The sequence below is a fragment of the Puma concolor genome, chromosome B4, assembly GCF_028749965.1.
Source record: "Puma concolor isolate L17-30 chromosome B4, mPumCon1.1.hap2, whole genome shotgun sequence".
Lineage (NCBI taxonomy): Eukaryota > Metazoa > Chordata > Mammalia > Carnivora > Felidae > Puma > Puma concolor.
Genome location: NC_141673.1, coordinates 73,194,601 through 73,210,504, shown reverse-complemented (window position 1 = coordinate 73,210,504; position 15,904 = coordinate 73,194,601). Strand labels below are relative to the sequence as shown.

At 36.8% G+C, this 15,904-nt stretch overlaps 1 protein-coding gene across 3 annotated transcripts in view; it reads right to left on the bottom strand.

Annotated features, from left to right (window-relative positions):
• Positions 1-275: 275 nt before the first annotated feature.
• The window catches only part of GXYLT1 (glucoside xylosyltransferase 1), a 53,588-nt gene continuing 37,959 nt past the window's right edge, over positions 276-15,904 (bottom strand). For 2 of the 3 annotated variants that reach the window (XM_025930599.2, XM_025930600.2), the window contains one exon: positions 276-6,185. In XM_025930599.2, the coding sequence (XP_025786384.1) occupies positions 6,024-6,185 (162 nt within the window). In that variant the 3' untranslated portion in view covers positions 276-6,023. The remainder of the gene's footprint in view (positions 6,186-15,904) is intronic. The other variant, XM_086713639.1, reaches the window with a different exon arrangement.

Below are 15,904 nucleotides of genomic sequence, written 5' to 3'. Positions count from 1 at the left end.
TCTTGCAAAAAAAGATGTATATTTCTGCCTCTGGTTGTCATGTGCACCTGGATATTAGCTGTCACTCTGTGGCCATGTGGTTGAGACCAAGCTCACATGCTGAAAATGCTGAAAAACAGACAGTACCTAGCTTCTGATGATACTGTTCAGCTGTAGAAATAGCCAATCTTGAAATTGCTTACAGCCTAGGCTCCTAGTTATCAGGGATCTCAACCCTAAATATTCCAAAATTGTTTTTGATTGCTAGAATAATTCAGACACATCATTTGAAGAAATTAAACATTTATCAAGTACATGTTTATTTAGCAACAGCAATACAGTTTCTCAAGAAAAAGAGGAACTGAATTCCCCCACAACAGAACAAAGCAACTTTCCATTATTCTCAGGTTACATCCAAATCTATCATCTTATACCCCTTTAATAAATTTCAAGATACACCAAATACTGGGAGGAAGATAACCAAATTATCCTAAAACCATAATATTTTAAGGTAAAGGGCAGTTTAAGGGTAGTAATTTCTATATATCACAGTACACCAACAGTCCTTCCTGTAGCTTTAGGACCAAACTAACTCAAAATATTAATGTATTTATGCAAAATGCTTATGAAAAATTGAAACACTTGCAAATTTTTCCAGTTTCTGATTTCAAGGACAGGTGCAAACCATCATCCCCTTCATAGATCTTCTATTACAGCATCCATAAAAAACCATTGGTCCAGCTCTCAAACACTGATGACAATGCATATGATGTATGTGGGTTTTGCTAAGTCTTGAATGGATGACCTATTCTACAGGTATACTACAAACCCTGAATTATTTTTGCACAACATTCCAATATTCCCTGAAGAGATTTTATACAAAATTAAAAACAGCTATTTTCCATCACAAAGTTAACTTTTTAAATGGAATAACACTGTTGCGTTCTCTTCATGTTTTACAAGGAGTTGCATGGTAATACGTGTGTGAATATGCTCACAAATTCAGATTGTATATATAAACTAAACATAAGCAAAGGTTCCGCATCAGTTCTTAAGTTTGATATTAAAATGCCTGACCACAGACCCTTCAAAAAGCATTCACAGTATTGGTAATAAGAGAAATTTTCAAGAGATTTTTTTTCCCTGTCTTTTCAAAGGCACTCTTTTGTTTACAAATTGAGTTTATAGAAAATTCTAAACAAACAGTACCATTAGACACTTGGAATTATTGGTAGAGATAAGAGATATGGTGACGACACACTGTTTTCCATTTAAAAGTAAATTTGACATATAATCAATTTTGAACTACCTAGTCCAACAGCTATTCCACATTCTTCTCATGGTTGAGTAATTCCTAGATATCTGAATTAACATTATAGTCATTTTTTGTTTAAAAAAAAAAAAAAGAACATTCCTGTGCCACCTCTTAGACTTGTCTTAAGTTTATATAACTTTGTTTTAGAAATCTGGTTTCATGTTCAGTTAATTAGGAAACAGCAAATATCAGAACAGCTTAGCCAGACTTTAAGAGGCAAAAAAGGGTTGCTTTGGCAATGTATAAAAGGATAACTGTTACAGTACAAATCACTATTTAATCTACTTTTATTAAATATTAAAATGCATAAGGCAATTGTTGTTTTAAGACACTTGAAAGACATTTAATGAATGGATAACTGGCCCCACACCTGAAATATTGCACCCCTCCTATCCTTCTCTATTTACTCTAAGGAACCAAAAGAGTTATTTAAAAACAAAAAACAGATCCATGATCTTTCTAAAACACTTCAAAGAGGTTCTGATTACCATTAAAGTATTTATTACTTACAATACAAACTTCTGAGAGACACTGAATAGTATCTTTTCAGGCTTTCCCCTTCAGTGTGTTTCTCCTATTCTCTTGAATCCATTCTTAATGGTGTGACTGCAAATATGCCTACTGAGGAATCAATAGATGTGATTTATTGTGTAAACTGCCATTCAAAGCAGGGCAATGATTCCCAAATTTGGCTTCCTATCAGTTTCATGTAAAAAACTGCTGCTAAGATTCCTGGGGCCCTTCGGACCTAACCAAGCCATCCCCTCCACCCCAGCCTCCCCTGTGAATCCATGTGGTTAGTCTTGCATAACCCAACACCTGGGATGACTTTAGAACAATATTATAAAGGAGGGTATCTGTCATCATGTTTCCACAGGTCTTAGCTCACAAACTGGGATCCAGGTAAAAAAAAAAATACAATGTTGATCATCACCACTAAATTTAGGTCAGTGAGTAGAGTGACCGGAAAAAGACTCTAGTATTGATAAATCAAACCAAGGTAGCTGTGCTGCCCACCTCTATGAAAGCCAACACCCCTCCTGACCCTGGAGGGTCTCATGAACTGAAACACAAGCCAGGAAGACAGTTGCATGGGGAGGGGGTGCTAAACTAAAAAGTGACTGTTTCCATAGCATTTCTCTCCATCTCCACTTCTCGATTTTCCCACTCTCATTCCATCTTTTCTCTTACTCTGCCGTTTGCCATTCTCACTTTTACTCCCTTCTCTTTCCTCACTTTTCTCACTTTCTCTTTTTTCCTTCTATTTGATTATTCATTTATAATCACCCCTTTCTGCTCTGCTTTCTCTTTCTTAAAAACTCCTCCTTACATAATATAAGCAAATTCATACTGGAGATATAATACATGTCAGAAAACACTCATCCACTCACCCTAAGGAAACAAAATGATATGTATAGGAGGCAACATAACAAAACAGAACCTCAACAGTAATGCTCGTGTGGCATGTACAAACCATAGAGAATGCATTCAAATCTGTCATTTCTGTTGAGTCACATAACTTCCTGACTTATGACTTCTGAGTCTCATGAGGTGGGAAGAGCATATTGATTGTTTACAAACCAAGGCACATCGAAGGTGAAATGAAATGCCTGGGATCCCAGACCAAGAAAATAATCCAGATGTAACACACAGACTAGTTTTCTTTCCACTATACCAGTAACATCTCATGGGAGGCAAGACGAAAGAGCAACAGATAAGCGGTACTATTATTTCAGGTTCTAAAGTGTCCAAAAGATAACTGGGTTACCTTATATATTATGAACTATTCCTCACAAGGAAAAAAATTTTATGTATTGCTTTAAAATGTAAATCACAATATATATTTTCTAAAGGTTTCCAAGTTCTTTTAAGATGGCTACTTCATACAAATAAAGTTTGACTACAGTTTGAAGTCATTCCACTTTGGTAATATCGTAGCCCAGAGATCGTTCTGAGGTCAGAATTGTTCTAACACAAAGACTCAAAGAACATTATATAATGTAATTTATATAAACTGCATAGATATACTGTTTTATGAAAAGAAATATAATATGTTCTCTAAGTTGTTCTACAATTTTATTTCATTAATGCTGAGAACTGCCTTTCTTAAGAATTCTCAAAGAAAAAGTTACCCTATCTAAAGATAAATTCAGAAAACTCATTTTACTATTGTTATGAACTTTCTGTAATAACCTAAATTTTAGGTAAATATAGCCCCTAAAGTAGGAAGTTTTCACCATACCCCAATTTATGGTAAAATGCCCAATTAAGTCAGGTCTGAATAAACCAGATGAAGAACCTTCTAACTGATCTACAGTATGGAGCATGTGACAGTGTAAATAAGTCACAACATGAGACCACAGTATACAGTTCAGTTGGATTAAATCATGACCATACTCTACATAGTCCCAACCCACTCTATTAGAGGCTCTCTGTTCACTGAGGAAATTAAAACTAAGAAACTTACTAATAATATAAATTCCTATTTTTTCAATAACCCCAATTACTCTAATATTTCAGAATCACATTTATAATCCAGCTGTGCCAAGAATTATGGTATTCTAACTTCAATCTTCAAGTTGGCAAAATGATTCCTAATAGTTCTAAACTAGCTGACATCAGAATCACCTGAGGTGCTTATTAAAAACAGAATCATATGACTTATTTTTGTACCCTAATTCTAACATCGGAGACAATTAAGGAAATTTGCTTAGGAATGGATAGTAAATGACGTCAAAGGAGGTATGATGTCATCATAGTTACCAAAGTACTTATAGCGATGAAATAATAGGCTCTCTGGGATTTTCTTTAAGAGACTCTTCAGCAAAGAAAAGGGGAATAGATAATGCAAACATCGTTTAGATATTTTAAGGGTTTGATCTGGGCAAGAAGTACCACTGTACTGTTCTACTTTTGCGTAGTTCTTAAATCTCTTCACTAAAAAAAAATGTTGCAGACTCCATCCTAGACACAGTGTACAAGAGTCTCCTAAGTGAAGCCCAGGGATCCACATTCAACAAGCTCCCCACGAGAGTCTAATATAGACAGGCAAAGTTCTCTCTTGGGGGCCACTAGAAATGATCTTATATGTACCCTCCAAACTTCAAAATTCTAGGATTCTCATTTTCTACTCAATAAACTCAATTTCAGCACAGTTCACAAGATCTCATATTCACCATGGCATTCTGCCAAGGACATAGAGGCTGTGTTCTCTAAACCCATCTATTCGAAGAATGCTGGGCTGGTTATTAACTTCCAATTTGCCTTTTTTACACCTTCCTCTCTCAATTTGACCCTGACTAAAGTGAAAAAGACAGGGGACAACCACACTGACCATGTCTATCTGCATATGTCATGTTTCCACAGAGGGCACTCTAGCTTTATAAAGCTAATCACCACTATTTTCACGCAAGTGGTATTCTTCCTTCATGATTTTCCCTTCTCTAAGTATTAAGATATCAAAAGGGAAAAGAATAACCATGTAGTACTTACTAAAGTGAGACATACACTGCAGCACAGTACATGCTAAGTACTCAGAATCTATAGTTACGTTAGAGAATAGTCAAGAACACTAAGAGAAATAATGTTTCAAGATTAAAAGAAAGTCTTAAGTGATGCTCAAAAAAGGAAGACATGTACATTAAACCAATCAAAACTACTTTTTTAATACTCAGAACAATCTTCTTAATCCAAATCATTCGTGAACGTTGTCTGACTGACTTAAAGTAAGGCTCTCTACATTTGCTTCTTCAAAAGTATCTTGCAAAGCCATTCTGAGGTAGAAGAAAAAAAAAGTTTAAATGGACCACCTTTTTTCCTGCTTCATTGTAACCAATATTACTGTTCACAGGAAGTATACAGCTTATGCATTTTGGTCCATCACATTTTCCACAATCATGGAAGTATACTAGTTAGGTTCTCATTTATGATCAGCAGATCTTTTGCTTCCAGAATGCCCAGTAAAGCTGAAAATTTTCATTCAAAGTGATGAAAATTTCCAAAAATATCTGTTTAACAATCTCAGATCTGAGTTTTGGCAAGACAGGTTAGCATATACAAATGAAAATACTACGTTTCACAAACACACAAAGAGACAAAAACTCCCAACATTTTTACCGTTTTTTTCACTTTCTTATACAGCTCAGTTTTAAACGTGCAGCTTACTTATAATCTAATCTTAAACATGATTGTCACAGAAATAGTTTAAAACAGAGATGAAATGTATAAAGGCACACATCGATTGTCAATAGTTACATCGGTTACATCACATTGCTTTAGAAACAGAACACGTTCTGTTCCTGTAAACTTTGTGTCACACATTTAAAGTGAGATTAGTGCTGACATAAAACTACTGCTATACTCACAGTTTGAGTGTTTTCACTGTGTATGAGGTACATTTTCTCCATCCATACACCCCTACTGTTCTTACTTACTTGAGAAGAGTCAACCAAATTCTGTAGGCTACAACCATTCAATGTTTTCATCAATACTGGAATGACAGCAAATAACATTACAAAACATCAGAGATCAAAAGTGTCTTCTTGTTGGGATCCAATACTTTAACTTATTCTTCATTACATGAATATTTGCTTATTTAACTTCTTCAGGAAAAACAATTATTCTAAAGATGAATAATTCCTTCCTGAACACTTCATTCAAGACTATTCCTTCACACATATCCCCTGATATTTTGTTGTTTTAATTCATTTGATTTGGCAGTCACCAAGAATCACCTTTCCTTTGGTGGTCTATCATAACGATCTTGTATGCTTTTTGTTAGCTGTTTGATAAATATTTTGTAAATTTTTCCACAGTAGGTATGGACTGTCTTTTGTAGTTCCAGTTCTAAAGGTTTTAATAAGGAACGGATGTTGTCATCTTTAAAAGAACACTAGAGAAAGAAAATAAAAAGACAAAGATATATATAAAAATTTAATTAAACTCCAAACAACTTCTTCAATCAATTTAATATTGGTAACTTCCAGTCTCACAAAAAGTATATATGCTCAACAAATATGTTCAATGAATTAAATGGCTGTATGATATCACATTAGTGGAGAAAGTCAGAGTAAATCACTGGGGGCATCAGGGAAAGTTTTTCAGAGAAGATGTAATGGAGGCAGGGCATCCCAAGCCAAGGCAAGAAAGAACATGTACAAGGGGCAGAGAAGGCCCAGAGACACGTACTGGTATAAGATGATGATCAAAAGTTCTGAAGGTGTCTGAGAGACACTAAGGAAGGACAAAAGTCACTCTGGTAACAGTGTTGAGGCTATACTACAAAGGACTGAGAGAAAGCCATGGAGTGGGAGGAATGTAAAACGCCAGCACGGTTCAGGGTTTCCCGAAGAGCCCCTAACTACACAAAGGGGTCCCATGGGTAAATGCATTTGGGAGCTGCTGCACATTATGCACTCTTCGTGGGAACTCACACTGGCACATGAAAAGCCCAAGGGTGTCTGGGGCGGCTCAGTCGGTTAAGCATCTGACTTCAGCTTATGTCATGATCTCATGGCTTGGGAGTTCGAGCCCTGCGTCAGGCTCTGTGCTGACAGCTCAGAGCCTGAAGCCTGCTTCAGATTCTGTCTCCCTCTCTCTGGGTCTCCACCCCCCCTCCCCCACCACTTACACACTCTCTCTCTCTCTCAAATATGAATAAACATTTTTAAAAAAGAAAGAAAAAGCAAAGCAAAGCCGTAAACAGTAAAATGAAAAATACACATGTTGAACATTGTTTGGCCCACTATTTCCAAAATATATTTTTGACCAGTCCTTTTTCCCTGTAAAATACATTAATATCCCAAGGAATATATTTTGAAAAATACTGTAGTAGCAGCTAAGTGGAAATAACTTGTGATTTTAGTGTTTTCAACCAGCTCTGTTTTTTTAAAATAATTTTTTCAAGTTTATTTATTTTGAGAGAGAGCGGGAGAGCACAAGTAGGGGAGGGACAGAGGGAGAAGGGGATAGAAGAATCCCAAGCAGGCTCCATGCTGTCTGCGCAGAGCCCATTGCAGGGCTCGATCCCAAGAACGCGAGATCATGACCTGAGCCGAAACCAAGAACAGGACGCTTAACCTACTGGCCACCCAGGCATCCCTAACCAGCTATATTGTTTTATTTGGCCTTTGCAACTAGGCATTTTTTCAATTAGAATGATAGATGGGGCTTGAAAATGGAACATTTTATGTGAAAGTTTGGCATCAGTGAAATATGCAAGATCTTGAAGGAAATCCAGAACCTGAAATCACAGAAGGATCAAATGACCTGAGGTCATTCCCAAGGTTCACCACCATGACACTGAGTGGAAGGAAAGGAAAGCACTACTTGAATCACAATTAGTGAGTCTGCAGGAAGCCGCAGCCAACCTTTGGAAAGAGGATGAACTTGGATGATAATTTGTAACATGGCTTTTATCACTGTATAAATGTAAACAGATGCTAAACCTCAGTATCTCTTCAGAAAGAAAACTATGAGCATTAACTGCATGAAACCATCACTCTTGGGGTGATTTTCAAAACCCAATCACATACACTGAAGATAAACATTGTTTTGAATATCAACAAAAGGGGGGAAGGGGAGCTTCACTAGGAAGAATGTAATGAAAATAATAATTTAAAAAAAGAAGAAAGAAAATAACTGACACATAGGTATCTGGGAGAAATTAAAAGCTGGACTAGTTTTGTTTTGTTTTGTTTTGGTTTGGTTTGGTCTGGTTTGGTTTGGTTTGGTTTGGTTTGGTTTAAAGGACCTCCTACATGCAAAGCACCTAAGAGCTTTAAATGTATTAAGCATTTAAGCCTCACACCAACTTTAGGAACGGTAATATAATTACCCCACTTACAATCAAGCAACTAAGTTACAAACAACTGAGGCAAGGAGAGAGAATTCTCCTAGTTACAAAGGTAGTTAAGTAGCCAAGCCAGAATTCAACCCCAGCTCCAAAACTACAAGCTGCCGACCACCACACAGCACTGCTTATCCAAATAAATATATGAAACTGTGTCAAATCAGTTTCAAAAGTCCTGTTGAAAGGTAAAGCTCAATTAACAGTGGGAAACTGGGAAAACAGCTATGCTGTGTAAAGGTGTGCCTAAAATTTGTTTGGGGTTAAAAGCAGCAGCCATGTTGAACGAGGCAACCTTTATCAAGTGACACTGTCAAGTAACATCTCAACGTACACAAAAAACATGCTTGGACAACTGTGTTTGAGAGGCAGATAATACTGCGAAGACCAAACTACGATCTTTTTCTTACTCAGCAATGACAATAAAATAAAAATATTACAAAGCTGCTTAAAAGTTAATTCCCAGAGGGGCACCTGGTGGCTCAAGCAGTTAAGCGTCTGATTCCTGATTTAGACTCAGGTCATGATCCTATGGTTCTGTCAGTGCAGAGCCTACTTGCTATTCTGTCTCCCTCTCTCTCCGCCCCTCCCCCGTTTGCTCTTTATATCTGTCTCAAAATAAAAATAAACTAAAAAAAAGAGTTAATTCCCACAAATATGAAGTACTTGAGATTCAGTTCATTCATTTTCATGTTATTTAAATCCAAGTGCTTGTGGTTAAAAAATTTTTTCTTCCCTGAGAAACTATTTTGATGAAGATTTTTATGAAATAATAACAGTGCCTCATGAATTAGAGCTCTAATTTTAGTCCCAATAACACAACTAATTTTACCTTTAAGAGAGAAGACGATAAATTACCAAAATTTCCAACTATATAAATACAGCCTGAAGCCCCAGCACCTTCTGCCATTCATATAATCTGTAGCACCAAAAAGTTGTGCAGGACATAATTTGCATCTAGGTGCTCCCCTTCCCAGAGGCCACATGTGGCCTTACCTGACTACAGGCCTCTTTCCACACTGGATGCTGTGCCTGACTCATTCACCTTTCCTTCTCTGCCTAGTACTCATCCTTGTAGCTCAGTTCAAATGTCTGCACTTCTGAGAAGCCTTTCCTCATACAGTTAATCACTCCTTCTTCACTGGCACAGTACCCAGTACACAAACTTTTAAGATCATGCTTTTATACATAAGACTGTCAGTTGAAAGGCAGTGAGTAAGTATTGAGGCTAAGATGACCACAATTAGATAATCTGAGGCATTTTCAAAGAATAGAACAGGTTTTTAAAAGATGACAAAATAGCAGTTCAATCCAACAAAATGCTGAGAGCCAAGTACACACAAGACGGTCCAATAGTAACCCTAAACCACGATTTCACCTTCCACGGTTTCTGTTCCCTGCAGCCAACTGCAGTCTGGAAGCAGATGGTCCTCCTTCTGACACACTGTGAGAAGGTCAACAATAGCCTAACGCTGCTACAATGCCTCACTTCATCCCATCACATAGGCATTGCATCATCCCACATCATCACAGGAAGAAGGGTGAGCACAGGACAATAAGATATTTTGAGAGAGACTACATTCACATGACTTTTATTACAATATATTGTTATAACTGTTCTATTTCATTATTGGTTATCGTTAATCTCTTATGTGCCTAATTTATAGAGTAAATTTTATCACAGATATGTATGTATAGGAAAAAACAAGTAGATATAGGGTTCAGTACTACCTACAGTTTCAGACATCCCCTGGGGGTCTTGAAACATGACCCATGGATTAGGGGTGGGGACTACCATTGCATAGGAGGGAAACACTCAGGACTCCCTTGCAGAGATAGTTATGCAAATATAAGCAGGATGTGGAGTAAATCAAAGTTAACACAGAACCACCAAGAAATGTAATTCAGAATGAAATACATGAAGCAGAAAATACCTTATAGAGCAATAAAATGTTTTGTTCCCATTTTGCATTCGCAATTTCTAATCTTAATATTTTTATTCACTCAACAACTAATATTTAACAAATACGTATGGACTGTAAAACCTGATTTGCTGGAAGACACAGCCATGCATTTACATTTTAAAGATGGTTCATATCCTTTATAATTCAAGTTGTTCATCTGCATTCAATGGCTATGACTAAGTTTCTGTCTGAAACTCACATAAATACCCTTGTCTGAATGCAATGCTTTTAAAAATTACACTTCTCGTTGAATTATAGATAAGGGAAGATAAAAACACTAAGCAAGAGCACCATAAAAGACTGATTAACTTCATTAAATTGAAAAATGGAAACATATAACAATAGTTAATACAGATCCAAAACAAACACAAATAATCATTAATTCAGTATTTAAAAATATTTTAAAAGATTTATTTTTTAAAAATCAAGCATAATTAATCACCTTAAAACCATTACTCATCTTTTTAAAGGTATATATTTACCAAAGATAAAAGAAAAGATCATATAAAACTCGTGAGATTTAATTCCTCAGTAACAGATTTTCTTAATGCTCAAAGGAAACAAAGAAATCCTATTTTTCTAGGAATGCATTTCTTTTCAATCGTGCAGTCTCAGAATCCCAAAAGTACTTTTCTTCATTTTTACCACCTTTTGACAACCCACGATAAAGCATTATTAATATACAAAATTGATTTCTGAGGGCATACAAGGTCTGCTACATTAAAATGAACATCAACACTAAATTTTATAATTCTTCGGTGAGTGTCACTGTATCATGATAAACTGATTACCCAGAAACTTTATCTGTCAAGTTTACAGAAGAAACTTAGCAAATACACAAAATGGTAGCCTACAATGCTCTCAGCACTGCACCTACCGCCACGTTTGAGAAACACCAATTTCCAGGAAAAAACTTCAGTTCCTTATCACTGCAGATCATCACTTAACCTGGCCCTGCACCAGAACACTGACCCCATCCCAGCCACTGCGAACCCAGCACTCCATCCAACTGAACAGCTCCACACCTGACCTCTCTGTGGACTTTTTGTGAAAAAAGCATTTTTTTGTGTAGAAAACCCTGAACCTTTTTCTCAAGCAGTACTCTGCCCAGAAAGACCATCCTCCTGGAAAACTCTTACTCATTCAAGGCCCACTTCAAATGGCTCCTTGTGAGGCCTTCCCTGGCCCTTCAAGGCAAAAAGCTCTTAACAGTTTCAGTACCATCTCCGTCACAACGGATTATAGTTGAGTATTTTCATTCTCATTCCTATTAATGAGGATGTACTAGGCCAGTTATTAGCAATAAAAAAAACCAAGTATCTAGAAAATAGGGTCAATCAGCTCTTCTCCTGACCCCCACACTTAAACCAAACTAGCACTATTATCTAATTTATGTTGTCTTCACATCCACATAAGATTAGGCACAGTCTAGTCGAACAGAGTACATCTGCATGAGGGATAAGTGGTTACATGTATTTCTCCCAAAGTATCAGTGAATTAGCTGCATAGACAGTGAAGACATAGCCCATTAAGCAAAATCATAAATCCATTTGGATTTGCCCCAAGTCTTGGTCCCCAACATATTCACGGAGACCTAGTTCATGCATCCATCTAGGGGTATGTAAAGTATAATCGCTCCCTTGGCACAAAAACAGACACATAGACCAATGGAATAGAATAGAAACCCCAGAACTAGACCCACAAACGTATGGCCAACTAATCTTTGACAAAGCAGCAAAGAACATCCAATGGAAAAAAGACAGTCTCTTTAACAAATGGTGCTGGGAGAACTGGACAGCAACATGCAGAAGATTGAAACTAGACCACTTTCTCACACCATTCACAAAAATAAACTCAAAATGGATAAAGGACCTGAATGTGAGACAGGAAACCATCAAAACCCTAGAGGAGAAAGCAGGAAAAGACCTCTGACCTCAGCCGTAGCAATTTCTTACTTGGCACATCCCCAAAGGTAAGGGAATTAAAAGCAAAACTGAACTACTGGGACCTTATGAAGATAAAAAGCTTCTGCACAGCAAAGGAAACAACCAACAAAACTAAAAGGCAACCAACTGAATGGGAAAAGATATTTGCAAATGACATATCGGATAAAGGGCTAGTATCCAAAATCTATAAAGAGCTCACCAAACTCCACACCCAAAAAACAAATAACCCAGTGAAGAAATGGGCAGAAAACATGAATAGACACTTCTCTAAAGAAGATATCCGGATGGCCAACAGGCACATGAAAAGATGCTCAACGTCGCTCCTCATCAGGGAAATACAAATCAAAACCACACTCAGATATCACCTCACGCCAGTCAGAGTGGCCAAAATGAACAAATCAGGAGCCTATAGATGCTGGAGAAACGGGAACCCTCTTGCACTGTTGGTGGGAATGCAAATTGGTGCAGCCACTCTGGAAAACAGTGTGGAGGTTCCTCAAAAAATTAAAAATAGACCTACCCTATGACCCAGCAGTAGCACTGCTAGGAATTTACCCAAGGGATACAGGAGTCCTGATGCATAGGGGCACTTGTACCCCAATGTTTATAGCAGCACTCTCAACAATAGCCAAATTATGGAAAGAGCCTAAATGTCCATCAACTGATGAGTGGATAAAGAAAGTGTGGTTTATATACACAATGGAGTACTACGTGGCAATGAGAAAAAATGAAATATGGCCCTTTGTAGCAACGTGGATGGAAATGGAGAGTGTGATGCTAAGTGAAATAAGCCATACAGAGAAAGACAGATACCATATGTTTTCACTCTTATGGGGATCCTGAGAAACTTAACAGAAACCCATGGGGGAGGGGAAGGAAAAAAAAGAGGTTAGAGTAGGAGACAGCCAAAGCATAAGAGACTGTTAAAAACTGAGAACAAACTGAGGGTTGATGGGGGGTGGGAGGCAGGGGAGGGTGGGTGATGGGTATTGAGGAGGGCACCTTTTGGGATGAGCACTGGGTGTTGTATGGAAACCAATTTGACAATAAACTTCATATATTGAAAAGAAAAATAAAAAAATTAAAAAAAATAAAGTATAATCGCTCCCTGTCAACTCACCTTAATTACATAAAAGAGGATTGTTAAGACGGGGGGAAAAAAGAACAGATATCTAAGGCAAGGGTGGGGGAGGGGCAGTATAATTTTTTTCATTGTCAATATAAAGCAGATGCTTAAAAGAGGAAAATGAGTGATGGGCACTGAGGAGGGCACTTGTTGGGATGAGCACTGGGTGTTTATGTAAGCTAACTTGTCAATAAATTATATTAAAAAAAATAATAATAATAATAAAAAGGAAACCCCAGACACCAGCATGGGGGTGGTGGGGGGAGGTTTAAAAAAAAAAAAAAGAGGAAATCCCATTTACAAAGGCAACAAAGAAATTAAAATACTGAAGCATAAACTTATGATCTGTTCAAAATATGAACAAATCTATTAAACATTCATGAAAGACACAAATGGAAAGATAGCCCTTGTTCTTGATTAAGATGTCTCAACAACCAAACGTCTCAACACCATCAAAATGTCTGCAGCTCCTAAGAAGCGGACTCACTACCAATAAAAATACAAAATGAGTTAATATTTGTAGAAAAAGATATCTACAATAGCTAGGAAAACAGTAAGAACAGGCTCTGAAGAAGAAGTAACCCTACCAAATATTAAAACATAACACAACACCTTTATAATTAAAATAGTATTGCATTAGTACAAAAATAGGCCAATGTAACAAAACAGAAAATCCAGATATTACAACAGAACTTCAGTATATAATAAAGTCAGTATCTCAAATCTTTGGGTTAAAGACAGACTTAAATAAACAGGTATTGAGACAAGATAGCCATTTGGGAAAAGGTCCATACCTCACCGAATACAAAAGATTAAGTTCCAAATTGAGCAGAAGACTAAATGTAATAAATGATACAGTATGCAGGTGAATTTTTCTACAACCTGAGTGTAAGAATTAAAAGGCTTTCTAATTATGAATTTTTCTTAAAACTTTTAAAAACTTGATTACATAAAATTAAAAAAAAATTTTTTTGCAAAAAATGCTATAAACAAAGTAGAACTGGCAGAAAATATTTCTAGCAGATATCACAGATAAAGGACTAATGTCCCTAAAATACAAAGAACTTACAACAATTGGCAGGAAAGGAGGGGGGAAGCAAACACCAAAATTCCCTCATGGTGATGGTTGCACAACTCTAAATATGCTAAAAATTACTGAATTATGCACTTTATTTTTTAATTTTTAATGTTTATTTAATTTTGAGAGAGAGAGAGAAAAAGACTGCAAGCAGGGAGGTGGGGGGTGGCAGGGCAGAGGGAGAGGAAGACACAGAATCCAAAGCAGGCTCCAGGCTCTGAGCTGTCAGCCCAGAGTCCAAGGTATGTCTTGAACTCATGAACTGCAAGATCATGACCTGAGCCAAAGTCGTAAGCTTAAGGGACTGAGCCACCCAGGAGCCGTGAATTATGCACTTTAAATGAGTGAACTTTGTATATATAAATTATGTGTCTAGAAAATTATTTATTTTTTTAATGTTTATTTATTTTTGAGAGAGAAAGAGAGCACAAGTTGGGGAGGGGCAGAGAGAGGGAGACACAGAATCCAAAGCAGCTCTAGACTCTGAGCTGTCAGCACAGAGCCCAACACAGGGTTCAAACCCGCGAACCATGAGATCATGACCTGAGAGTCGGGACACTTAACCAACAGAGCCATCCAGGTGCCCCTCAATAAAATTATTTTTAAAAACCTATAGAATAGGTAAAAGAGACCTGAAAGAAAATTCACCAAAGAAAAGATATGAAAATGGCCCTTACATATATAAAACGATGCTGACCTCACTCATAAAAGAAATTAAAACTAAACTAAGATTCCATTTCTCACTCATCTAAATGGCAAAATTTTGAAGGCTTGAAAACACACTCTACTGATGAGGCTGTTGGGAAATAGGCCTCCTCATAAAATGTGGGCAGGAATTCAAATAATCCTTCTGTAGGGGAAATAGGCAGTATCTTCAATCCTTAATGCCACTTGCAGGAACTTACCCTGAAGATACATCTCCCATCAATACAAACATATATATGGCAAGGTTATGCACTGCTGCATTATTCAGAATTCAATATGTTGGAAACTATGAAAATGTTCAAATGTAAGAGATTGCTTGAATAAACGCTGGTATATACACAAAACTCTGAAATAGGATACAGTCTTTAAAAAAAAAAAAAAGATAAATGGGTGGGGGGGATGGGTGAAACAGGTGATGGGCATTAAGGAGTGCACTTGTGATGATCACTGAGTGGTGGATACATAGAATTGTCGAGTCACTGTATTGTACACCTTAAACTAACATAACACTGCATGTTAACTATACTGGAATTAAGATAAAATTTTTTAAAAAGAGGAAGAGATTTATTAATGCATGAATTTTTAGACTTTTAAGTGAAAAAAACAAAGCAAATAATATAAACAGTATGCTTATATTTTGTGTAAGAAAAGGGGATTACAAAAAAGAAAAAGAAAAGGGGTATTACAAAATATACATGTATCTGCTCATATATACAGGAAGGACAAATCAGAAAACAATGAAACGGGTAATTTATGGGTTTGGGGGCTTGGGGTGGAAGGGGAGGGGGAAAAGTGATACTTCTGAGTAAACCTTTATATAGTTTTGACTTTTATTAACATTTAGCATATCAAATTAAAGTTGAATCAGTAGGAGCATCTGGCTGTGTCAGCCAGTAGACATGCAACTCTTTTTTTTTTTTTTTTTTTTAATTTTTTTTTTCAAC